We start from the raw sequence: 27514 nt of genomic DNA, 5'->3' as shown, positions 1-27514 counted from the left end.
AACATGGAATACATTTTTCCAAAGAAGAAATATAGATAGCCAACAGGCACATGAAAAGACATTCCACAACACTATTCATCAGGGAAATGCAAAACCACAAAGAGATAGCACCTCACACCAATCAGAATAGTCACGATCTAAAAGACAAGAAATTATAAGAGTTGCTGAGGATGTGGAGAAAAGGAAACCCTCCTACACTATTGGTGGGAATGTCAGTTGGTGCAGCCACTGTGAAAAGCAGTATGGAGATTTCTCAAAAAATTAAAAATAGAAATACCATTAAACCCTGTAATTCCACTTCCAGAAATTACCCAAAGAAAACAAAAGATAGATATATGCACTCCTGTGTCTATTGCCACATTATTTACAATAGCCAAAGTGCTCATCAAAAGATGAAAAGATAAAGAAGTGGTAAATATATGTAATTTATATTGTGGTAAATATTCAGCCATAAAAAAGAATGAAAGCCTGCCATTTGCAACAGCTTGAATAGACCCAGAGGGTATTATGCTCAGTGAAATAAGCCAGGCAGAGAAAGACAAGCATCATATATTGTCACTTAATTGTGGAATCTAAAAATAAAACATAACAAAAGAACAAAATAGCAATAGACTCATAGACACTGAGAAGTGACTGGTGGTTATCATGGGGGAGGGATTGGGGTGAGTAAGTGGGTAGAGTGAGGGGAATAGAGGGGCACAAAGATTCTCAATCATGATATGAGTTGGTCACAGGGATGATAGTACAGTGTGGAGAATATAGTCAGTGATTAGTACCATCTTCCTATGTTGACAGATAGTAACTGCACTAGTGGAGGTGAGGACTTAATAAACACAATAACTATTGAACTACTGTATTGTATACTTGAAACCAATAGAAGATTGTATACCAACTATACTTCAATAAATAAATAAGTATATATTTATGTGTATATATATGTTATATATATACACATATATATATAAAATAAAAAAACAAACAAACCTAAAAAAAAAAAACTAAATTAAACCCTGTGCTGTAAACTTGGCCAACAGACTGGAGGGACAGGAAACTATGGGAGATTCCAAAGATTATTGTTATCAATCTAGCTGGTGCTTTTGCAAACCAAACTGATGAGTATCTCTTTAGCTGGGAGGCTAGACAGGAGGTTGCCAGGGCTACCAAATACTAAGGTTGAAAATGGCTGCTTGGAATTGGCTGAATGAGCCCGTAAAACAACACTTTGAGAATTCTTTGAACACACCATGTTTATATTCCCACAGAAACCACCTGTATGTTTTCCAGGGCAACCCCCAATGGGTTTCATATTTCTCAGTATAAAAATTCTCACCTTATGACCAGTCGTGGCACAGCCCCAGGCTGAAGCATGCCATGGTCCTGATGTCTGATGTGGCCGTGCAGGGATCTTAACTCAGCCTCTACTCTCTGCCTGCACTTTGCTCTCTTATTTAGCCTCAGGATTTTGGCAATCGTCCTTAAGCAGATGATTTCCAAATCTATTTCTCTATCCCTGTTTCAAGAATTTCCAGTGCCACATTTCTCACTTTTGCTGAATGTCTCCATGTGGACAAATTGCTGGCACCTCATACTATATGTCTAAAATCGAACTCCTAATATTTTACACCTTATGCATCTCCCACCACCAAACAGACTACTCTCCTTTCAGACACTTCTCTTGAAACCTTGTATCATCTTAGCAATTCCTTCCTAAACCCTCATATTTAATGAGTTACCAAGTGCAGCTACTATCCTTGGACTCCAGCCCTCTTTTCTATTCCCACTTCCTCTGCTCTAATTCAGGAACTCTTTCCCCTTTCTGCTTCATCAGCATTTCAATACAATGATGTCCTTGCCACCTACTTTTGCCATCCTCACTCTACCCTTTCTTACCTGCTTCTGCCAGAATAATCTTCCCGATGTTCAGTTTCACCTGCATCATTGTTATCCTCATAACATGTATTGACTCCTCAGTGCTCACAGTGAATCCAGATTCCTTAGCCTGGCCTTCTCAGCAGTCTCAGCCTAATTGACTCTTTATATGTCCTATGTGCTAGCCCATAAGAGGTTTTTCAACCTTTTGCATTATTATCCCCTCTAAGGGGCCTTTCAGATGATTTTTTTCTTGAATTGTCACTCATGAAATGTTTATACCACAGATATACTGCGTATCTGCTTATATACAGTTGTATATCTGTTTTTATCTTTTAAAAGTATGTTTTTACCATCTAAGAACCAATTTTTGCTCCACTAGGGGCAATTATTACCTCCATTTAGAATCCATACTGTAGCTAAATTAGATCACTTACCGATCCCTGCATATGCCCCTGTATGTCCCAGCTTTCTAGTTTTTTTTGCTCACTTTGGCCATTGGTTGAAGAAGTTGAGGGATTATGAGAAGATTCCCAGAGTGTATTTCTGCTATTCGGTGCACCGCTCCCCTCGCCTGGAATAGACTTCCACATCTCTTTCCACTACCTTCCATTTCTTCCCACTGAAATCTGACCCCTCATATTTCAATCCTAATACCATGTTCTCCCCTTGATCCACTTGGATGGAACAAACTTCTCTCTGTGCTCTAATAGAACCTTCTTTATAGATCTATTTTGTTCTTCTTTGTTATATAGTCATTTTTCTGTTTGTGTTATCTCCCCACTGTACTATACACTTCTAAAGGCAAGGACTATCTTCCTATAGTGGGCACCAGTATGTGATACTTGAAATCAATTTACTGATATACCAGAATAAAAGCATACCAATGCCCATACTAAAAAGTCCCAAATGTATTAATGAGTAGAAAAAAGAAACATCATATACAAAACACACTCCTAAACCACCATCATTAACATGGGCTATTTATAAAGGAGCTCTGTGTGTTGTATAACATTGGAGAACTGAATTGTTTCCTGCTTTATAGAAATGACAAACAGACACCCACAGAAAGTTATCTGAATGGCCACCTGCCTAGACATGTCTTAAATAATGATGATTAAAGTGAATAGAGGACCCAGAGGCCAAAAGATAAATAGACATTTTTTACATCATGTTTTTGCTGTAGACACAAAATCTTTATTGGGTTTATTTGCAGTGAAAAGTATACTTTTTAAATATTAGGAATCATCACCACTACACAAGAAGTGACTGAACTAAGGGTATGGGGCAGGAAAGTTGATCTAACAAAATTATTTTTGTGCAGGAAGTGAAGCCAAAAGAAACAACAGGTTTTCTGAAAAAGGCTTGATAATTTTTTAAGTATACGTATGAATATATCTGGAAATTTCCATCATATATTGGAATAACACTTTCTAGGAGAAGCTGTTTCTGTGGTTTCATAGGATTACATTTTGCTTTAGTCAGAGGATTAGGTGTTTGAAAGTGGCTCTTTTATTACTTCTCTGAAACAGTATTAAGACTATCAAATCGTATAGGAAACTACCAACAGTGCTTCCCGCCATCCTTTTTCCTAGACTCTCTTCTCCTAAAATATTATAAAAAGTTTTGTGTTCGTTTGTTTTCTGAAGTGTGAGAATGACTTGGGGGAGAGTGGGTTTCGGGTGCGTGAGGGATGGGAAGCTTGTCAAATAATTCATTTCCAAATTTGGCCCTTGGGCCGGGTCCACCCACAGGCCTGCGTGAGGAGCTCAGCCCTTCCAGTCTTTCTTGTATCGGCTCTAAAGCTCCTACGCGAAATTCTATTTCCTATGGACTTTATATTGAAAAAGAGGGATTAGTCGTGAATCTCTTTCCTTTTCACGTCACGTTATGAGAGCAAACAGCCTAAGCGAAAACAAACCGCTGGGGCCAGCCCTTAAGCCTCGGCCCCACTCCAGGGGCAGAATCGCGCGGAATAGCTAGTTTCACAAGTCTGATTGGTGGGGGAGGGAAGGGGCGGGGACGCGGAAGGGCCCACCCTTTGGAATGGGATTGGCTGCCCGTCTCCCATTAGCAGTTCGTTTTGCATCTCGGTTGGATAAACTGAGAAAAACTCATTAAGGTGTTGTCAAAATGAGCCCAGTAGGTGTCGGCTGTTGCCTAAGTTTGTGGTTTTAGATTTTCAAGGGGGCAGACTTAGTATTGGCCACGGGATCAAGTTCCTGCAACTGGCCATTTACGTCTTGAAAAACGTCCTCTTTACCGGAGGCGCCAAGGAGCTTAAATGTAACGCGCACACAGGAGAGAAAATGACAAAAGCTCCTCAGGGGTTTGATTTCAGTTTCTTAAATGACGAAGAAGCCAGGAAGATCCTTCAGGTGTTGGAAAGAAATGAGGAGCTGCAGAGGGCAGAGAAGGACAGGATCAGGTACCGACCACTTCCCGTCTTTTCCTGGGTTTGGCTGCAGTAGCAGCCCCGCGTCCGCGCCGGCTCCGAGCGGGAGCGCGGAGGGCGGCGCGGGGCCCCGGCGGGGCACCTGTCCCCCGTTCCGGGCGCCCGCCATCTGGAGGGGTCGCAGGGGAGCCTGCGCTGGGGTTCTCTCGTCGGGCCTTGGGGACTTCTGGTCGTTGCTCCTCCCACACACTGCCTCCCAGACTGGCTGGCCTGCGAGTGTCGGGTCCCGCGGGGTGGGGACGCCGGTACCGTCTCCTGCTGGCGAGTTCTTTGCGGCGCCCCCCTCCAGGTGAGTCCTGCAGGACTGCCCTGCTGCAGCCGGGACACGTGGACGGCGATCCGCCGCAGGGAGTCCAGGCTGCCTGGGAGGCTGCAGGGCCGCGCTGTGCATGCTCAGGGGTCTCCCGGGAGGTCGCGGGGCGTAGGCCAGGCGGCAGGGTGCACTGAGCGGGGGCGCCCACATGTTGGCACAGGCCCCGCAGGTCGTGTACCCTCGCCCAGCACACTGTCCACTGTCGGTGGGGCCTGGGAGAGCGGGGCATGGCACTTCCGGAGAAGTGGTCCCCACCCGGGGCTGGAGCTCAAGGAACCTGCCAACTTGTGTGGAGTGAACCGGCCTGAGACTGGGACCTGAGGGTGGCTGGAATGGGTGGGTCTCCTTGCGCGTGTGGCGCTGTGTAAGGTTTCACCAGTAACCTTACTATGCAGTGTTGTAGGTGAGGGATTAGTTAATAAATACCAGAGAGTAAAATCAAGAGATAATTGCCTGGGATGTAAATTAACCTTGTTTATCTTCTGGGGAAATGTGGGATAAATCCTGGAATGAATTAAAGAGACTTACCAATCCTGGAATAGACCCTGCAAGGCCTTCTCCAGTTGACTGTGGAAAGGCATTCAGGGCATCACTCTCAAACCAGAAAGCGTGGCACCAACTGGAATTTAGAAAGCTGTTTTCTTTGTGAGCAACTTCTTGGTGATGTGAGTTACAGGTTTCCACCTTCTTCCAGGTAGCCCACTGCCCATTGCACCATCCCCTCCCCTCCCTTCTTACAGGGAAACCCTAGTTGTACTTTGTAGAAGCAATTAGAATACACTAGGTCCAAAGGCCTCCCTGTATTCACTCTTCCTTACTAGATATGGCTCTTGCGGGGAGAAATGAGTATTTGAAGTTTCAGGATGGGTATTCTGCCTTCAGAAAAATAGACTCCATCATTTCCTCAACAGTGCATAAGTGTGCCCTCATGAGCACACTTTGTCCACACCCACATACATGTATGTACCCACATGTAAGCACTGGACTATACACAGGTACACCCAGCCTTGGGAAGGAGAACTTTAGAACTGTATGCAGTTTGTCATCAACCCATATTCCAAAAGGACTAAGAGACCGTGGTTGCTTTATATCTGGAAGTGTTTCTCATATCTGGAAAGGATGGGGTTTCTCAGTGATCCAATATATATTTGGGGAAATTGAGAGGAGAATTAGGAAGTAACAGGACTGAGGAAAGATCCATTTAGGATGTTATCAACATGGCTTCTCATGACCTTAAGTCTTAGAAATAGTAATTATTATTTATTTTAATTTTAATTCGAGGGAATTTTGACATTTTATATTTGACCTGATGCTTGCCTTGTGTTTCCTCTATAGCAGCTCATGGTGACTGCATTGGCTGATTTTAGGAGGAACTGGAACTACCCAGATGCAGCAAAACCCATTGGACTAGGCCTTAGAAGGAAGGCTAGAAAACATTTTCTGATTTCATGGAGTTTATTTCCTAACTTGAGGCTCAACAGAAAAAAAGCATAAGACAAAATCAATACTGTTAACTATTAAAAACAATTGCCCCAACAATTTAAAAAATGTCATTAAAATATAAAAATAATTTAAAGAAAGTAGACACTTGGACCAAATGCTCAAGGCAAATATTTCTAGTAATTTCTTTTCCCTTGAGTATTTCCTGGATCCTACTATGAAATATCCATCACTAGTGTCCATGGGATTGTTCTGCTCCCTGGCTCACATGCATCAGTTTTAGTAGCAGATTCTAGCATGCAGAAAAGGCCTGAGATAACATGTCAAACTGATTGCCTCTTCTGCTCATTTTCTTAATAGGTATTATCATTTTTTCCAAATCAGAAGTCAGGACATATGACTTAATAATACAAGACTATTATTTGGGAGCTAGTACCACAAGCCTGTCTGAGAGATCCTGGGAGGCCTATTTTTTGTGAGAAACTATACAGGTTTCTCTTGTTATCCAAAAGTAGAGTGTTCCTATGAATACTTTCATAAGCCAAAATAGCATAAAGCAAAGAAGCAATTACTGTTAATTTATATGGAAAATTTTTTAGCATTCCCAGACCCAAGAAATAACTTGTCAGGCATTTCTGATACCTTGGGATACATCTTGGTAACAGAAGCACAGAAGCTCACAGGCACAGTGCAAAACTGGCGGTTTGATGATGAAATGCCAAGTGTGGTTCCCAGGGAAGGGGCTCGGTGCCGCCATGTTTCTTCTCTCTTTTCGGGGTGCACAGCCTCTGCAGGGACTCCTTGCAAAACAAACACTGATCACTGTTTTCACTGTTCACCTTTTTTCGTGAAAGTGAAAATCTTCTTCGAGTTGCTTTCAGTTAGTGAACACAGGTACTCATATAGGTCCTTTGTAAAAGTGAAGTGGCCTAACACGAACATTTGAAAAATGAGGGATACCTGTATTGAGAAACAGTCTCAAGCAGTCTTGGCTAGAGCAAGAAGGGACCAAAGGGGAAGTCTGGAAACTTTGCTGACTGGAGACCAAGTGATGATTTCAGTTACATCTACAATAGGCTTGAGGGGCCTACAAGACAACCAAGAAGACATATCCTATAGTTAGAAATACAGAACTACAGTGTCATGCAGGGCCAGACGTGTCCAGAGATGGATGTTTAAGGTGCAAATACAGATGCATTTTCTGATTTCATGGAGTTTATTTCCTAACTGGAAACTAGTTGAGTTCCCCATGCAGGAGAAAAAGCCCCACCCACCTAAGTGCTCCTGAGCACAGAGAACTCTCCCCTGATCTTTATCAGGGTCAGACCTCTCGGGCTCCAGCTTACTGGGAAGATATTTGTGTTAAAGAATTTATTTAATCTTTTAAGAAAAATACCAAGATTCAAATTGACAGACAAAAGATAGAAATAAATCATTCATACTAGAAGATACCCAAACAGTAAATAAAACATGGGAACATTCACCCTCAATAAATGGAAATTGAAGTAACAAAATAACCCCAACACACCATGTCGTACCTTTAACAGTAACAGAAAAAACCCTGTCGGCAAGGGTTGGAGTATAATGGACAGATTCAGCATGTTTTCATAGCCTTGTAAGTTGAACATGATCCTATGGGTGAAGAATATGGCAGTACCTATAAAGATATGTATTACCCTTAACCCAGTCATCCAACTCTTGGGATTTTTCTCATTAGTAGTAGACTGAGGTGGAAAGGACACCCAACATTTATTAAGTGCTCCCTTTTTATATTATAACAGTGATTATTGTGATAATATTAACAGCTAACATTTATTGGTCCCTTACTTTATACTAGACACTATATTAAACATGCTGTGTATGTTTAATATTTCCCATAACCTCATTAGCTACACAATTTAATTTCCATTTCATGGAGAAGAAAAGGTTGATATCTTATCCAAGTTAAGCAGCAGAGCTTGTTTGGGCCTGAAGTCCAGATCTAGCTCCAAACTGATTTACCCATCAGCACTGAATAAGCCTCACAAGCATGCCTTGTGGGAAGTATTATTAATGACTTGGCACTGAAGGGAAATTGACAAGATTAAGGTCACACAGTTCTTAATTTGTAGAACTAGAATTTAAAGCTAAATCTATCTGGCTCTAAAACCCATGTGCTTTCCACAATACCATATTTTTCCCTGAAGAAGTAATTTAGTAGAGGAAAAATAAGACATAATGTCAGATAGTTATTGCAACATTATTTCTAATAGCAAAATAGTAGGAAATTTCAACTCTATATATCTAGTAAGTGTGCAGTCCTTACAAAGGAAATTCTGAAGAAATAATTCTATCACTCCATGTGATAGTTTAGTTTTATTTCTGACTACCTCAGTGGCTGTGTAGACACCTCAAGCTTATCATGGATACAACTGGAGAAAAATGTGTATGAACCACTGTTCAATGAAAAAGCAGAACACAAAATAGTGCCTATTATTTTTACAGTTTCTTTGGGCTGGGGGGGTGCGCATGTGCACAGCAGCTAGAAGAAAATCAGCAATAATCTATGTTTTCCTTTTGATGAATTTTTAGGATGTGATGCAGCTACCGGTACATGGTGAGCATTCAGTAAATGTTTGCTGAGAGGCGTGGGCCTGCCCCGAGAGCTTGGAAGGCCTGTCCTCTGTCCTCAAGCCCTACACGGCCAAGATGGAAAATCACACTTGGTAGAAAGGACACATGATAGTCTGGGCAGGAATGCTGGGCACAGGCCACCCCCTGATGCTCTAGGAAGGCAGATGAGGGGAAGGGTGCTGGGCTTCACGGCGTAGATGAGAGGGGCACCATGAACTAGACCTAGACTTCCAGTAAATACTTGATGAAGGAATTAAAGGGCTGCACTGGCTAGAGTCAGAGGCTTCTCTAGCTCCTAGCTTCTCTCCCCACTTCTTACTCTCATTTTGCTTCACTTTCCTCACATCCCCCAAACACCCTCTGCCCAGCCAGACAGGATTTCTCCCTCCTTTGAACCCTGAAACACACTATAATCTCTGTGTTACATTATCCTATTTTGCCTTTTGAGTCTGATATCCATGCTACAGAAATATTCTGAGAGCCAGTTAAAGAGGTGGAAATTATCACTTAAATTCCGATCTGACAGTTCCACTTGTTGATTGTGGAAAGGATTTTTCCTGGAAGTATTCACTTGAGCATGACTTCTCAGGTCCTCAGTGGAGAAAAGTGGCTGAGAGTTTGAATCACTATTTATTGGCAGGTGGAAATTTTTCTCATGCTTCTGTCACATCTTGGAGGAAGTGTTTGTATGTATGTGCATTTGTGTGTGTGTGTATATACACACAAATACACATTATATACATAGATGTAATATATAAATCTGAAAAGCATCTTTTACAAGTCTTTCAAAAGCACAACTCCCAATCACCACCAACCTCCACCCCCACACCAACCACTCCCTTCTCATAAATGTAACTGATAGAAATTACCAAGAGATTGTGTCAACTAGCTAGCTCACAAAAGAGATATCAATACATCAAAACTGGTTTTTTTTTCCTATTGCAGAAAACATAAAGTATAAGATGTTACAGTGCCTGGTATAATCAAGTTGAAAAATGGTATGTCTAGATTTAGGCCATCTTTGCTCAGTGACAAGATTGAAGCCCAGGAGGGTTTTCCAGAACTTAGTTGTTTCTAATTGATTTACACTAATGTACCTGAGATGTGGCTCAGTCTGGAGGGCACAGGTAGTTATCAGAGGTGAAGCATTTGGTAGCTGGTGGAAGCTGCAGCATCCTGCAGAAATTAAAAGCCAAATGCACAAGTCCCCTGTCTCTCCTAGGCTTTCTGCCTGCCCTCTCCTCTCCCAGCAGGTGAAATCTGCCTCTGGCTAAGGGAGAGATTTTCAGGAAACATCAGACACCTATTTATTGGGCATCTACTATGTGTCAGACACTGTGTTGGCCCTGAGGAATCAGCAGAGAATAACATTGGTTCTGCTCCAGTGGCTTCAGTCTATGAAAGTTTTGGGTTGGTGGTAAATCCTATAAGATTCACGTAAATGAATATGTTCACATAAATGTATGCATGCTGCTCCCAAGTAGCCCTATGTGGCCTGGGGAAGGAACTGCGAGACCTGCACAGGAGTCACAGGAGAGCCCTGCAGGCCTCGGTGTTCTGATGATGTTCCAAGGCCTGGGATCAATGCTGGGATCTCTGAGGTGTCTGCACATTCCGATAATGTACGATTTAGTTAATTCCTTTACACGGAGGGGAGATCTTTCTCAGATGCATTCTCCTGTCTAGTCTCTCCTGTGGACTGGACTCCCTGGGCAATACCCCTGGAGGTATGTCATGCGTCCATAGCCCAAGCTTCAGGAGCAGTGTCCTTCGTAGGTCTACGTTTGGGACATTATAACTCCTTTGGCTTTTTAAGTCTTTCGTATCTGTTTGTTTTTATCCTCATCTTAGTTTGATAAAGCAGGTATTTTTATCTTTTCCAAAAGCTGACAAGAGTAATGACAGTAATAACTCATATTCATTGAGCACTTGCTCTGTGCTGAACTCTTCATGTATTCTGTATCATTTAATTCTCACAACAACCTGATGAGTTAAGAGATCTTTTTATCTCCATTCGACAGAGGAAACTTAGGATAAGTAACTTGACTGAAACAATACACTGGAAAGTATGGGATTTGTGAACTCCGTCTGCTCTGTCACTGCACAGTACTGCCTCCTGTAGGGAAGGAGAGAGAAGCTGAAGCGATCACCCTCACATTGTCCATCTAGCTCGTAACTGAACCAGCACTGAATCTTCTCACTTTACAACTCTTGCTGTTTCCACTAGAATATGCAATTCTAGGTTGCCACATGCGCACCTAAAAGTTGGGAAGGTTATTATTAAGGAAAAGGTGTAACAGATACAGGGAAAAAACTCATAGTATTTGCCCTATATAGGAAAATTTGCAGGTAATCATTTGTGTTTTTTTAAAAAAGCATATATGCATTTTGTAAGTATATACTCCAAATTGTTAAGATGACATGATATTTAAAGAGACTTTTACCATTATTTTATTTCTTACAATTATCATAGATTATTTTTAATGGTGACTCTTTCAGTAATAAATGCAAAACGTTTGACTTTTTTAACCTTTATGCCTTTTTATAATTGGGTTGTTTTTGAGTGTCTGAATTTTTCTGACCTTTTCTGTATAGTGTTTTATACTTTTGTAATGTTAACGTATTCGTGGGTAAGCTGGTTTCTGTATATAAATCTTGAGTTCCTAGTGATTAAGGATTGTCTCAGCAATAGAGAGCTTCACACACCCAGCAGGCACTCAGTTCCCAACTACATGGACCTTAACTTCTGTGAGGGAATACAAAGTAAGGGAAAGAAAGATCTGGGAAACCATGTAAAGGACAAAGAAGGTCAGGTTGAGGTTAGTCAGAAAATATTTTTCTTCCTGTTAGCACACTTAGGTCTTTAAACTAAGGACCCGCTGGCCCAAGCCTTGCTAAAGCAATTCAGGTCTGCGTGATATTTGAGAGCCATAGGCTCACCTCGTTCTCCTCAGGAATGTTTTCTTACTGGCATTGCCAACGGCCTTATTTAAAGACTGTACTTAAAATACCAACTCGGCATACCACAGAAGCCAGCTTCTTCATTCCGCCGTGTTAGGCTCTCTAATAATGAAAGAGGAAATTGGGGGCTACAGTGATCAAACTCCCTACTTCCCAAAGAAAGGGTGTGGTGTTTTATATTTATATCAAGTTTGCCTTGGTTTTAACTTTAATACAATGCCTTTCAGCAGCAGTTGAAGGAGGAAGGGGGCTGGGGCTGTGGGGACAGGAACCTGGCCACCACTGCTTTGCTGTCCAGATGTGCCCTCCAGGGCTCAGGAAGGGCCCGCTGCCTCTGAAGTCACCAGGGAAGGATCTGGTCCTCGTCAGTCTCCTCGCTTCTGGTTGCTCTTGGCTTGTGGCAGCGTTAGCTCAGTCTTTACATGGCATTCTCCCTGTGTCTCTGCCCAAATTTTTCCCTCCTAGAAGGACACCAGTCATATTGGATTAGAGTCCACCCTAAGAACCTCATTTTAACTTGACTACTTCTGTAAAGACTCTATCTCCAAATAAGGTCATATTCTTAGGTCCTAAGGGTTAAGACTCCAATATATCTTTTTTGGAGGACACAATTCAACTCATAACAGTGAGGCAGGCTCAATATTTTAAAATAAATTAGTATAAACCACTATATTAGCAGTCTAAAGAAGAAAAACACATGATCACATCAATTGATGCAGAAAAAGCATTTGACAAAATTGAACATGCATTCATGATTAAAAACTCTCAGCAAGAAAGAAATAGAGCATTATAAAAGACATCTACAAAAAAATTTATAGTTAACATCATAGTTAATGGTGAAAGACTGAATGCTTTCCCCGGAGATGGGAACAAGGCGAGGATGTACATTCACACTGCTCCTGCTCAACATCATACTTGAGGTCCTAACAAATTTATGCAAGGTAATTAGATAAAACACATACATATCAGAAATGAAAAAATAAAACTGTCCCTATTTGCAGATGACATGACTGCAAATCTTCCAAAAAAACAAATCCTAGAACTAGTAAGTGAAATTTAACAAGGTGGTAGAATACGAAATCAAAACATAAAAATCTTTTGTATTTTCATATACTAGAAATGAACAGTTAGAAATCTAAATTTAAAATTTTGATGGAAAAGCAACAGAACTGATAGACAAAACAATTTTGAAAAAGAATAAAATTGGAAGAACTACACTACTTGATTTTAAGATTTGCTATGAAGCCTCAGTATTCAAGATAGCATAGTATTTGTGAAGGAAAAGATATATAGTTTAATGAACAAAGAGAATAGAGCCCAGAAATAGACCCCCAAAATATAGCCAATTAATTTTTTTACAAAGGGGCAAAGGGAGTTCAATGAAGGACAGACTTCAATAAATGGTGCTGGGATAATTGGGCACAAAACTAGAAATATTTTCATCATCCAAAATAAGACCTATTAGTTACTTTCTATTCCTGCCTCCCCCCAGTTACTGGTAACCACCAATCTGCTTTCTGTCTCTATGAATTTGCCTATTCTGGATATTTCATACGAGTAGAATCATACAATATGTAATCTTTTATGTCTGCTTTACTTAACATAATGCACTTGAGGTTTATCTGCCTCGTAGCATGTATCTGTACCTCTAGTCCTTTTTATGACTGAATGATATTCCATTGTATGGAATACAGTTATATATAACATACCACAGTTTGTTTATCCATTCCTCTGTTGATGAACATTTGGGTTGTTTCCATCCTGGAGCTATTGTGAATAGTGCTGCTATGAACATTTATCTTCAAGGATTTGTTTCAGTTCCTGTTCTCAGTTCTTTTGGGTATATACCCAGAAGTGGAATGACTGTGACACTTGGTGATTCTGGGGCTAACTTTTTATGTAGCACCAAACTGTTTTCACCTTCATTCACTATATACAGTTGTAATCATACTGTGTATATTTTTGCTTATTTATGTAATATCTAACGTAAAAATAACCCCTTCAAATTAGACTCTCAGTCAACATAACTTTTTGCTGCTACATACTCTTCTACCATATATATTTTATGGTTCAATTAGCCATTCTAATGTTTTAGTCACTTTGATTTTTTTCTTACTCTTGTTTATTATTGCTACATTAAATAATACTGTGACAAACCTTTGTGCTTACATCCTTAATTCCACTTAAATTTTCTCCCTAGAGTAATTCTAAAAAGTAGAATCATTAGCCTATCATATAAATGTTTTCTAAATTCTTGTTTCGTATTACTAAATTGCTTACCAGAAATGTTCTACCAGATTGTACCTTGACTGGCAGTATGAGAAACTACTTGTTTTACCACACCCTTCCCAGCACTGAATGGTGTTTTTTTTCTTTTTTATCTTTGCTAATTTTGCAGATAAAAAAAATTGATGTACTTGATTTAATGTCTAACACTGTGGTTATAATGAACTCAGACTTTTAAAAATATGTTTATTTTTCATTTACCTTTCATGACTTATGAATTATCTATTCATATCTTTGCCCATTTGTATTTCAAGATTTGTATTTGGAAAGCTTTTGTCACAAATAACAGATCCAACCATGGCTTTGAAGAATTGGGATAAACTTTTCTGATATAACAAAACTTTTGGAAGGAGGCAACTGCCAGGTAGTTTACTGGTTTAGGGTGTCTGGATGGTGTCTTTGCAATGCAAGGTGGTGCACCTGCCCGGACATCATATTCATGTTCAAGGCAAGAGGAAAGGGATAGGGTGGAGACAACCGCATCTATTCTTTTTATCGGGGAAGTAAAACTCTCACAGATGCCATCCCAGCAGGTTTCCCTATGTCTCCTTGTCCAGAACCAGGTCATAAGGCCACCCTTCATTGCAAGGGAATCGAGGAATCAAGGAATGGGATTCAGCTGTCAGGCTCATACCAGTTCCGATCTGTCCCTTGGGATGAACACTTTGCTGCTCACACAAAACCAGGAAGGAAGGGAACTGAGGGGAGCGGGTTCTAGAAGGCAGCCAACACTGTCTGACACAGAGTATCAGTTTGGTTGTTTCTTACATTTTCTCTATACATGAAGGAAATTGACTTTTGTCCTAGTTATTACAAATGTATTTCCAAGTTTTCAATTTACATTTAACTTCAATTTATCTGAAAATAGAAAGTACTATTTTTTTCATTTTTATGTAATAAAATGTACCAAGTTAAAAAATTTCTTTTGTTTTTAAGATTAGAATGTTCCCCCAGTTAGAAATTAGGTCAACGTTTACCTCTAGTTTTTTTAATCTTTTTAAAATTTTGACTTTTTAATTGAGATAATAACCATTTTATCTACAACATAGGATAATTATACAGATTCATTTTTTTTTTTCCCAAGTAGCTAGCAAATTGTCCTGGTACCATATTTCCATTTGCTTCTAAGGCCCATTATTGTGGTGGAACAAACAAACAATAACAGCAACAAAGAGTTGATGAGGCAAATGCTACAGCATCAGCTTTCATGAAACCTAAGAAGGAAATTGTAGGAGAAGGCTTTTTCCGTACAGAGATGTGTGGTTGTTTGTTATGCATATGTTCGTATCCATAGTTAATAGATTATGTTTCGGTTTCCTTTCTCTTTCCATTTTCTATGCCAGGTAGCAAATCAGGGCATCTGACATTTGACCTCCATCAAATGACCTGGTTATGATTTAGATCTGGTTCTTTTGCTATTCAAACCAACACTTTGTTGGGGGGGGGATAATATTTTAATTTATAACGAAATTAATTTGCTTTAAAAAATATTTAATCACAAGGCTGTGCAGTTAACAGGATTACTAGACAAATAAACAATTAAAACCTTAATGTTGTGAATTTAATGTTTACTGCTCACAGGGGAACTGGTAATGCCCTTTAGGAAATCATTATCTGCGTTATCAGTCAAGGTCCCACCAGGAACACAGAAACTATTCGGTATTTAAAACAGAATGTAGTACAGTGAGTTGGTTACATGGTGATGAAAAGAGGCATAGAAACCAACCAGGGAACAGTGAGGCAAACCCAAGACTGGTGGCCTCAAGAAGCCTGGAGGCTGGGGTGCCCTGGCAACTCTCTCCCCAAGAGAAAAAGCCATCCTGTGTAGCACTGGCCACTTTCAGGCTAGTAACAGTTTAACAACCAGCTCTCAAAATTCCTGAATATTTAACAGCCCACTCTTGTGAGCCAGCACAAGCCAGTTCAAGCACCCCACTGGCTGGAGAAGAGAAAGGGAGCAGCTGGGGTTATCCAGCCTGCAAGCTGGGATTCTCCCGCGAGAAACCAGAACCATGGGAAGCCTGGCTGGGATTTTGGAGGCATGGGAGAGAGAATCACTGCTACGAGTTGTGCATGAGGCAGAGGGAGGAGGAGAAACACCCTGACTTGTTCCCTTCTGCTCTGCGATGCCCTGCCAGTGCCCGGCTGAAACCAGCTGGAAGCAGCTGACGGGCAGTGAGAGCTGGAAAACGCAGCTTGCAGGGGCCCCCCAGGGGTGCAGAGCAGATTGGGGGAAGGATAATTTCGTGTCCTCTTCGTTTCCCTTCCATTCCATTTGTCCTATTGTGTCATCCTTTGGAGTCTGCATTTTCTCACTTCCTAGCCTTAAATATCTAAGGCTTTGCTTCTCTGCCAGAATATTCTCATGAGCTTTCCTTCCCTCAACTACCGTTCATGCCCATTCTGTGCTCTTTCACATTTCTCTCTCTTGCTTCTGCACCTGTTGGAAGTTGCCCTGTTCTGCTCTTGCTTCTCTGTGCTGCCCCTTCTCCCTGCCCTTCTGGGTGTTCTCCCTCTGCTGTGGCCAGTCCCCGCCATGCCTGTGAGTCGGGGCTTGGGAGGCGAGGAAGAGAGTCATTCAGGGCACCTTGGTTAGAGAAGGTTTGCAGAAAGACTTTCCCATTTTTCAGAAATGAACTGAAACTGGGATTTGAAGGACTTCGGAAACAAAACAGTGCTAGAGACCAGTCACTTACTCTTTTTGCATGTCACCACCCACACTCTCTTCTCCAGATCCTTTGATTCCCTCACATCATGCTGCTACATTCTTCATCTGGTTGAGTCTTTCCACGTCTTCTTGCTTGTGACCAGCATGCCAGGTTACCTGATGCATCTCCAGCCAGCCTGAGGATGGGCTGCCTCAGGGTCAGACGTCCAGTCTGTGGCGCCTGCTGGGGAAAGCGCAGTGCTGTACTTCCTAAGCAGGGGCTGTAGACCATCCAGTCCAGCTACAAGTGGCATCATGTCAGCATGGCGGCAGTGGAACCCACCTATCCCCAGGGGGCTGCACTTGCTTTCTCTGTACTCACTCTGCTTCTCTGTGCACCCACCTGTGCACTGCATACATTTGATGCACCTTCCTGGCTTCTGTGATGACAGGTCTTACCACGGGCTTTGCTAAGACAGAGATTCTCACCCCTGGCTGAAATGACAGCTACCTGGGGATCTCTCAGGGCCCCTGCCAGCCTTCTGGCTTCCTTGGTCTGTGGTCAGGTCAGGCGGGCATGAGTATTTTTTTTCAAGTTCTCCAGATGACTCTTCCTGTGCTGTAAGGATCCCACCTTGGCTGCCTGGGCATTGGGCTGACCTCCCCAACTTCCCCTGTCACATCTGTCCCACACTCAACTTGTTTGCCCAGGTTGAGGGTCTGCCAACTTCTCAAAAAACCTTTTGGTTTGGGAGAGGAAAGCCTGGAGGCCTAGCAAGGGCAGTCAGGAGGGCCATGCCTGATGCAAGAGTAATAAACCTTGTTTCTAGTACTTTCCCACTTTAAAATTGCTTGGCAGAATCAAAAGGACCTTCTACCCCTGGAGCTGTTCAGTCTGGCAACTGGAAAAATTGCTTTTTCTTTTTGTTGTTTTTGTTCTGTTTTCCTGCCCATGAAGTGTGGGTTACACATACACACAAATGTGCAGTGTCCACAGACTGGTAGATCCTGGCCTTGTGAACTTGCTTCCTCGGACCCAACTCTAGCCATCGGCTCTTCATTTTGAGGGCTGAGTGGTCATGTTCACAGAAGAAGGAAATGGGTGAAGAAGGGCAGCATGGAAGCCCAAAGAATTTCTGAAAGGGTAAAGCAGCTGGTATCAGTACAAATTGGTCAAAAGAAATCAGAAGAAGTTAGTTGTCTCTCTCTGCTGATTCTGTGATTATTCAGGGACACTTGACTGGTGACTTTTAAAACATATGCAGCACTTTTAAGCTATCTGTTCACTGGATCCCCTCAGATACACTGCAAGGTGGAAAGAGCAGATATTATTACCCTTATTTTAACCATTTAAGATATTATCCTTATTTTTCTCTTTTCTTGAAGAGCCTCAGACCATAGAAACCCCCAGGTGTGGCTATGGGACTAGAACCTAGGACCCTAACTGTCCTGTTTGCAGCATGTCCTATGACTTCACGTGTAAAGTGGTCCAGACACAGGACAGTGGAGACGCGGGTGAATGTGTAGGTTCAGGGGAAGTTAATACCTTAGCTGTGGGAGGTAAACAGCAATTGAGAGAACATGCGAGTAGACATCATAGGAGTGGTAATGCAGGGGTCAGGTGAGGCTATCCATGATCCCCAGGAGCCGCCCTCTGCCGCCGCACCAGATTAGCTCACAGTGTAAGACGGGCGCTGTCGGCGCACTGCTCCCCGCTCCCCCCCTCCTGTGCGCGCACCCTGGAGCTGCTGCCGTGAGACCGGCAGGGGCGGCGGGGCCCAGGAGCTCTCAGAGGCCAGGCTCCCAGGTGGCCAGAGGAAAATCTTGTGGTCTTAATTAAGCCCCCTCAACAGCCAGCATTTTGATTTAAATTGTGTCAGAGCCCATATGACAACACAGGGTTTTCTTCTCATTTTTCAGCTTTTAAACTGCGGAACATTTTACAGCCTGCTTTTAAAAATTGCTGCCATGCGTATTATGTGTGGTTCTCTTCCTTTATTCTGGATGCCATAAAAGTAATAGAAACGACCTCTGCACTGGGTAGGTCTAAGTTTCTGGCTGAATTTTACAGCTGCTCTTGCGCTTGCCCCTCACCGCTCGCCTTCGGGACCACCGCAGGCCAGGGGAGAACTCTGTCCACTGAGAGCAGGGGGTGCCGGCGCTTCATTCTCAGGGTGGGGCGAGCGCCTGACGCCCAGGCCTGCTCGGGAATGCCTGCCAGTGGCCGTGCCGGCGGGGGAGTGTCGGGGAGGGCCTGCCCGCCTCTCGCTCTCCTCGGTCTGCCCCCTGGTGCCTCTCCCTCCGAAGGCAGAGGTTTCTCCCTGCCGTTCTCGGGAACCCCTCCCTCACCCCACCAAAACACATTCGGCTTTGTAGCACCCGCTCCACAGAAGGCAACTGGAAAGGCCAACAAATTAGGTCATGTCTGTCCACGGTTCTTCAAATGCTTTCCGCTGCCATCTAGGCAAAGCTCTTTAAAAGGATTATGAGTGACGCATCCCCTCCAGGATAGCTGTCCACCTTCAGAGTCGCCCTGGACCCCGGCCCACCTCACCTGGGCCGGCCTGGCGTGGCCCTCCTGAGCCTCGGCCCCAGTGTCCATCCCCGCACCTTCTCCCTTCTCTCACGTGTCATCTTATAACCCTTGTCCTGGGCCTCACAGGGACCTAAGGGGAGTTCACCAGCACAGAAGGATATATAAGTGTAAATTTTTCATTATAAACAATTTGCGGGTGTCTAAAACCCACTAACAAGTGTTGTGAGTGCCACAATGTCCAAACAGTGCTCTGAAACAATTATAATTTTATCATTAAAATGATAAAAATGCTTTTCTGTTCTCAGCTCTTCTGAGCTTCATTTCTGAGTGCTACAGGCACTCGCAGGTGGCGGCCCCCTGCAGATGGCAGATTCCAGACCTCCAAGGGCCCTGGTTGTCTTGGGGAAGCAAAGCCAGGGCCCTGCAACCCCCTTGGCTTGGATCGGGCGTTTTGTATTGTAGGTCAGTTAACTATGAAAATTGTTAGAAGCAGCGTTCAGATTTCACCTGTTCTCATGGAGTGGCCAGATAGGACAGGCTCCTTTGTTTGCAGCTTTAAGGCAGTGCTGCCTTAGGACCCTCCTCGGTGCCTCACAGCACTGTGGGTCAGAGGTCCGGGTACCTCTGTGGTCCTCTCTAGAGGGAGAACCCCACAGGATAGATTTTTTTTTTTCCATATCATGAAACACTTCTGCTGAGCAGCAAACACTCATTTACTTAGCAGATATGCTTGGGATTCTATATGAATCTAGCACCAGAGAAACAGCCATGCTCTGCATGATCTCTCAGTGTAGCAAGGGGGATGGGTTTAAAAGCATGCACATATCTTGGCATATGGTAAGACAGTTATGCATAGGGATGCAGAGGTCATTTAACCCTAAGTGAGGTCTCAGGGAAGCCCTGCTGGAGGAGATGCTGCCTGAACTGAGTCTGGAAGGAGGTGTGGAGAGAATGGAAGTGGAAAGGCATTCCAGATCGAGGGGCTGGCATTAGGTGAGGCACACAGGTGGGAAAGCCCATGCAGGCCCCATCAGCAGTGTGAACCACTAGAATCCCGAGTGAGGGCCAGTGACTGGCAGGGGAGGGCCTCATACAAACTCTTGGTAAGGAGAGCCTTCGAGATGCTCAGAGCAAAGGAGTGACAAAGTCACATTTGCTTCTTGCGTGGATGGCTGTGGCTGTGTCCAGAGTGAAGCCTGGAGTAGGAGAGAGAGATTCAGGGGTCTTGATTAAGGATGAAAAGAGGGGGAGAGATTGAAGAAATATTTGAAAAGTTAAATAGCAAGACATGGGGGCTGATGGGCCAGAGGAGGAGGGAGAAAGGAATGTTCATATGAACTCAGGTTTCTGACTTTGATGAGTTTTTGGCATTTGACCTACTGTTTACACTGAAACTGGTGGATTCGAGTGGACTCTACACTTTGTGAGTCCAGGATGATGTAATATATCTAGATATTAAAAGATATCAATCCCTCCATCTGCTGTTCAACATTTAGGGACATTATCTCTTGATTACATTCTCTCTTGGCAATTAAGGTCAAGTTTTAGGCCTATAGCCAGGACTGGGCTTGAAAGGAGTGGGCAGATTTCAAGGCAGAATTCTGGCAAGGGAGAGCGGAATCTGTTCCCCAGCTCCAGATGGCCTGGAAAAGGCCTTCTGAGGAGAAGCTGCAAAGTGGCGGCCTGGCAGTGCAGGAGGGACCCATGGGCCCACAGGGACCACCATCTGCCGGACAGCAGGTGCCTGCCAGCCAGAGGAACTGCAGGTGCTTTCATTTCCTCCCTCTCCACTTTGGACTTCTGTCAGGAGCTTTATTTCTCTCCCATTCTAAGCAAAAATAAGGGCAACTGATAATTGAAATACTCTCTCCTCCAAGAAAAAGCGAGCTGCTTCATTTGACGTGGCCGTTCCCCTACGGGTAGCAGCAAGCTGACTTTTCAGCAGCCCTTTTCTCTTTGGTACGGGGTCAGCAGAAGTGTATTTCACCTGCAGCAAGTGGGGGATCCCCTCTCTTTCAAGTGCCCTGCCCACCAGCCTAGGACACTGGGGACCTTGGTTTACAAGCTTGTGCAGAGTCATTGAAAAGGGGGCAAAGTCATCATTCTACGTCGCACTGCTCAACACCCACCAGGTAAGCTGCTGACACCAGGACGAAGGCCCTGGCAGACCGTCTGGCTTTAGTATTCCAGAATTTGCTTAAATATACTAAACATACACCTCCGGTTCAAAGCAGCAAGGATGAATATGGTATATATATATATATACTTTCATCAGGCATAATGATAAAGGAGAAAGATACTCCTTTATCATGAATGGAGTTTACTTAAATAAATCCCAAGATAAGTGATATTTTCATTTTATTAAAATAACAGATACTTAACAAATATTTTGAGTCTACTCTTTGTATGGACTGAACAATCTGCTTTTGTAAATACAAAGTGTAGGATCCAGGAAATTTATAAACTATTTGGGCAGAGCATGAAAATTTAAGTAATATTATAAACCTGGATATAACTAAGTGCCTAATGGGTGGCACAGATGATAGGATTTTGTAGTGAGAGAAAGGTGAATGTGAGCTGAAACTGCTATGAAAGGCTTCATAAAGAGGCTGGCCTTGAAGGGTGACTGGAGGTGAATAAGTGGCAGGTAGATTATAGGGAATGACTTCCAATTATGGCTTATTAATGTTTCCAATGAATCAATTGTACATAACACACTTATTGAACTTTAATTAGTAGTTGCAATATGTAAATCTTCAATTCGGAAAAATTATTCATGTCAGTATTGGGAACCCACATTCGAAAGAAAAGGACTGGTGTTTTCTTATCGTGAGTAACTGCTGGCGTGCTAGAACATTCTATCACACCTGAATGCCTTCCTTCCCTCTCCCTGGGGATCTGTTCGCCTTCAGTAATCTCTGCTAAATATTCACTAATTTTTAGCAATCTTGCACAAAAGGAATGAGACTTATGTTAATTTTTTTTTAATTCTATAAATGATAAATAGAGCAACACAAAATCATTTCTGATAAAATAGAAGTCAACTGTGTGCTGATGTGTTATGTGGCACCTTTCTCCCTAACTCGCCCTTTCAGCTGAATCTACTGAATTAGGATCAGTCACAAGTGTGTTGGTGTCTGTGTGAATGGCAGGCATGAGGCCACAAAAAGAAATGTTTAACTTCCCCTCCAAGCCCTGTTCTTTACATGGAAACATAAAAGCTTTGGAAGGACTTGCGTGATCTTAGTATTGAAACTTCTTCTGTGTGTTCTGCTGAGCAGTTGAGATAACTTAGAGTTTCTGGAATTCTTATTTATAGGTCAGTGACACAGGACAGGTGTGAAAATATTAATAGATAATGGTTGCTCTCCATGAGTAGATCTGGACAAGTTCTCTTATGCGAGACCAGCAGCTAAAAACCTCCTCTGACCACTTAAGACAGACAAAATTAAAACAAAGCCAAGTCCTTCACTCTTCTACTTTACTTTCTGCATTCAGATTACTCTGCAAATGATGGCCTTCACTCATACCCACTGCCCTCCTCTACATACACAGTATGTATTCCCAAGTCATTTGCTCATTCACCGAGGAATGAGCATCCCTAGTGAGGAGTGGTGGAGTCAGACGCTGCCCTCATGGGGCTTATATGCCAGTAAGTCTACTCCTACCTGTCCTTTAAAACCAATCTTCATGAATGTTTCCACCCCTTAACCAGAATTAATCTTATCCATCTGTATGATCCCAAAGCAAGCCTTGGTTTTCTATTATATGATTGTGACACAATAAAAAATATGTAGTATATGTTTTGGTCTCTGTTCCTGGTTCCTGGCACAGAGCTTCTAAAATCCTTGGAATTTTGTGAGTGGTAGTGATGAGCGTCTTTTGTTATTCATAATAAGCTTCTTTCAACTACACCAGTTTCTGACTCTTCATTGCTAGGGGAGGTTGCCAGAGAAACCAGCCACATGATTAGAGGGTGAAACTTTTAGCTCCACTCCCTGACCTTATGGGAAGGTCAGAGGGAGGGGTGTGGAGACTGACCTAGTCACGGATGACCCATGACTTAATCATGCCTACATAATGAAGCCTCCATAAAAACCCTAAACAGCTGTGTTCAGAGAGCTTCTGGGTTGGTGAACAGGAGCACATCCACACGCCAGGAGGGTGGCATACTGCAAACTATGTGGGGACGGAAACTCCTGGGCTCAGGACCCTTCTGGACCTTGTCCTAAACATCTTCTCATCTGGCTGTTCATTTGTATCCTTTAAAATATCCTTTGTACTAAATTGGTAATGGCAAATTACCAGGGTTCTGTGAGCTGTTCCAGCAAATTATCAAACCCGAAGAGGGGTCATGGGAACCCCTGCTTTGAAGGACTAGAGGCCTGTTCTTGAGATTAGTGTCTGAAGAGGGGTCATTCTGTGGAACTAAGCCTGTGTGGTCTGCACTAACCTTGGGTAGTCAGTGCCAGAAGTAGTGTGAGTGGAGAAACTGTTTTACTTTTAAAAATTTACCACATGCTGTGTCATATCATTTTCAATCCTTTAGATAAGTGCCAGCATGAGTTAGATCATGGGACAAAGAATGTGTAAGGAAGGACATTGCTAGCAGAAGTGAAACTTGGAAAAAGGCCCAGAGCATGGCAAAGAGTTTGGAATGGCTGGGACCCAGGGTTTAAATGAGAGGACAATGGGAAATGAGTCCAGATGGGTAAGCAGGTGGTATGGTCATGAAGAATGGAGGTTCACAGATGAGGAAAATGTGACACATAGATGTTACTTGATCTGCCCAAATAACAAAAGGATTAGAAACAGTGGACTGATCGTCCACACCTATCCCAGTCCAACACCCTCCCACAGGCTCAGACAGTGATTATATGCAGCCATGCCAGTCTGGGACAACTGGCTGGGAAGAGAGATGGTGCTAGAGTATGTTAATGACAGTAGTGTCTGTGTAGTTGGGCTACTTTATATTTCTCTTTTGAGAATATACTTAACTACTGCCACCTGAAGAGATGCAAGAGCAATAGGGGGCAAACAACTAAGAAAATTAGGTGCACTGAAGACAACATTCAGTAGTACTCTGTAGGATGTTGTGGTGGCCAGTCTGAGCACCTGCTCAGTGATACACAAACCAGTGTGTTGAGCTGCTCTCTGAAGCAAATACCAAGAGTTTCCAGCTTTGACATTCTTTTGGCCCTTTGCCTTCAAAGAACTAATATTGTCAATGACACCTAGGTTAAAATAATAAGTAAAAATGTTAAGCAGATAAGTCATAAAAAATTACATGTATCCAATAAACATGTGAAATAATGTTTGGTAATCAGATTTTTTAAAATAAAAAAACACCTTTTTTGCTTATTAGATATGAGATTAGCAAAGATTAATAAGAACAATGACTACCAATTTTGGCAAGGACACGGGAAAATTGGCCTCATATAAAATCTGGTTGGAAAAAAGATTGTTGTAACCTTACTTCAGAGCAATTTGGTGGTATATTTCATAAGTCATTAAAACACATTCATCGTTTGGCCCAGCAATTCCACTTCAAGGAAATTTATTCTAAGGAATCAGAGATGTGCACAATAATAGGTCTGAACTGTGTTTAACATTATGTCTGAGAAAAATTAGAAACAACTCACATATCCTACAATAAGGGAGTAGGTACACATACTATGGTACAGAAATATAATGGTAAGAGAATATTGATATATAGCAGCATCCTTAATATAATACCAAGTGGGAAATGTTGGCTGCAAACCAGCATTTATAGAGCAAATGTTTTTTTATGCATACATGTATAACTGGCATGTTGAACAAGCAGAACTCACGGAATGTACTCAGAAAGCGTCTTTAGTTTTGCCTTTAAATGCCACTGGGTAAAAGCGTGGGCAGTGCTATGACTTTCCTGCTCACCCCCAGGTAGTAAGGTCCTTCGGTCACTTGAAGACGCCAAACTCCCGCGGCTTTCCTGATGGAATGATGTGCCACCCCTGCCCTCTCCTGATGTCCCTGTGTCCCTAGGATCCTGGTGATTCGCCCACAGTCTCTTTCAACTCGGTCTCTTCGCATCCCGCGTCAGCTCCCGTGGACACGAACCTGGAGAAGCCCAGCCTCCTCAGCCTCCGTTGTGGCCTGGGTCTTGTCCGAGGGAAACGCGCCCCATTTTTGCTGGAGAGACCCTGGAAGCGCGGGCCGATGCGGCTGAGCCAGTGCCCTGCAGCCTCCCTTGGCTTGCTTCACTCCGGGCTGGGCACCCCGGTTCCTCTAACTTCTACTCCTTGGGCAGGAGTCGGACACCAGTCAGCCTTTCCCCAGACTGGAAGGGACGTGCACCAAGATCTTTCAGAGGTGCTGCTGAAGCCCCCCCTCCCACAGAAGAAGCCTACTCACAGCCCCTCCCTGTGTCGCTGTTCTTGGGGCTCCGTGTGGGGTGAGGGGACTTAACACCCTGACAAGATGGCCTTGACTGCTTTTTCTAAAAAACGTGAGATCTACCCTCTTAACAGATTTTTTCAGTGCACAATGCAGTACTGTCATCTATAGGCGCAATGTTATACAGCAGATTTCTAGAACTCATTGGTTCATGCATAACTGAAATTTTATACTGTTGATTCACAACTCCCCGTTTTGTCCTCCCCCCAGACCAACTACCAGTGTTCTATTCTTTGCTTCTATGAGTTTGACTATTTTAGAAACCTTGTGTAGGTGGAATCACGCAGTGGAATCATTTGTCCTTCTGTGACTGGCTAATTTCACTTAGCATGATGTCCTCAATGTTCATCCATGTTGTCCCATATTGTAGGATATCCATCTTTTTAAAGGCTGAATAATATTCCATTGTAGGTATATATCACATTTTAAAAATCCATTCATCTGTTGATGGACATTTAGATTGTTTCTACATCATGGATATTGTGAATAATGCTGCTATGAACATGGGGGTGTAGATATCTCTCTAAATCAGGGTTTTAATTTACTTAGGTCATTACCAGAAGTGGAATTGTTAGGTCATATGATAGTACTATTTTTAATTTTTCCAGGGGCCTCCATACTGTTTTTCCATAGTAGCCGCACCATTTTGTATTCACATCAACAGCGTTCAAGAGTTCCAGTTTCCTCATTCTTGCCGACACTCGTCTTGTTTTTAATAACCATCCTAGCAGGTGTGTGGTGAGGTCTCATGGTTTTGATTTGCATTTACCTGATGATTATTGAAACTGAGGATCTTTTCATATGTCTCTTGACCATTTGTATGCTTTCTTTGGAGAAATGTCTATTCAAGTCCTTAGCCCATTTTAACAGGTTATTAGTGTTTTTGTTTTAGAGTTGTAAGAGTTCCTTAAATAGTATTTTGGAAATAAACCTTTTGTCAGAGGTATAGTTTGCACATGTTTTCTCCTATTCTACAGGTCGCCTTTTTTACCTTATTGGTTGTTCCTTCGCTATGCAGGAGCTTTTTAGTTTAATATAGTCCCATTTGTCTATTTTTACTTTTGTTGCCCATATTTTTGGTGTCATATCCATGAAATCACATCACACTTCATGATTTCAAGACATATTACAAAGCTACAGTAATTAAAACAATATCTGGTATTTGCATAAAGGTAGATATATAGACCAATGAAACAGACTATAAAATAAATCCATGAGTATACGTCAGCTGATCTCTGACAAGGCTGCCAAGAACATGTGATGGGGAAAGGATAGTCTCTTCAACAAGTGTTTTGGGAAAACTGGATGTCCACTTGCAAAAGAATGAAATTGCACCCTTATACCATTCACAAATATCTACTCAAAATGTGTTAAGACTTACTCATGAGACTGGAAACTGTAAAACTGGAAGAAAACAGGGGAAAGGCTTTGGCTTCTTTTTAGTTTGTTTTTATAAATCCGATCAAGCAAGTTTTCCTGACTGGTCTTCTTACAATTTACTTGGATATGAGGAATCTCTTGCTTTCATACATCAGCAAACTGAGACTGTTGAGTCCCAGTGCAACATCCCACTACCTCTGCTTTAAAATGCCAGATGGACATACACACTCACAGCAGTATCTCTGGTTGTGGGAATTATGAGTAACTTTCTTTTCTTTGAGCTTTTCTGTAATTTCCACATCTTCTGGGTTGAGGGTAATTTTATTTTCATAATTAGATTATTTTTAAAAAGGACTTAAAAAAATTTTTTTTTGAGAGGCCATCTCTCATATTTATTGATCAAATGGTTGTTAACAACAATAAAATTCTGTACAGGGGACTCAATGCACAATCATTAATCAACCCCAAGCCTAATTCTCAACAGTCTCCAATCTTCTGAAGCATAATGAACAAGTTCTTACATGGTGAACAAGTTCTTACATAGTGAATAAGTTCTTACATGGTGAACAGTGCAAGGGC

General features: G+C 42.5%; 1 protein-coding gene across 5 annotated transcripts in view; it reads left to right on the top strand.

The window, feature by feature from the left end:
* Nucleotides 1-3954: 3954 nt before the first annotated feature.
* EXPH5 (exophilin 5) overlaps nt 3955-27514 on the top strand; it is a 74628-nt gene continuing 51068 nt past the window's right edge. For 2 of the 5 annotated variants that reach the window (XM_036902647.2, XM_036902646.2), the window contains exon 1: nt 3955-4297. In XM_036902647.2, the coding sequence (XP_036758542.2) occupies nt 4179-4297 (119 nt within the window). In that variant the 5' untranslated portion in view covers nt 3955-4178. Of the gene's footprint in view, nt 4298-4340; nt 4614-20838; nt 21253-22618; nt 22773-27514 lie in introns of those variants that run through there. The other 3 variants (XM_036902648.2, XM_036902650.2, XM_036902649.2) reach the window with 3 other exon arrangements.

Source organism: Manis pentadactyla, chromosome 13 (assembly GCF_030020395.1).
Source record: "Manis pentadactyla isolate mManPen7 chromosome 13, mManPen7.hap1, whole genome shotgun sequence".
In the NCBI taxonomy this organism is placed as follows: domain Eukaryota; kingdom Metazoa; phylum Chordata; class Mammalia; order Pholidota; family Manidae; genus Manis; species Manis pentadactyla.
This window is presented reverse-complemented; position numbering and strand designations above follow the sequence as displayed.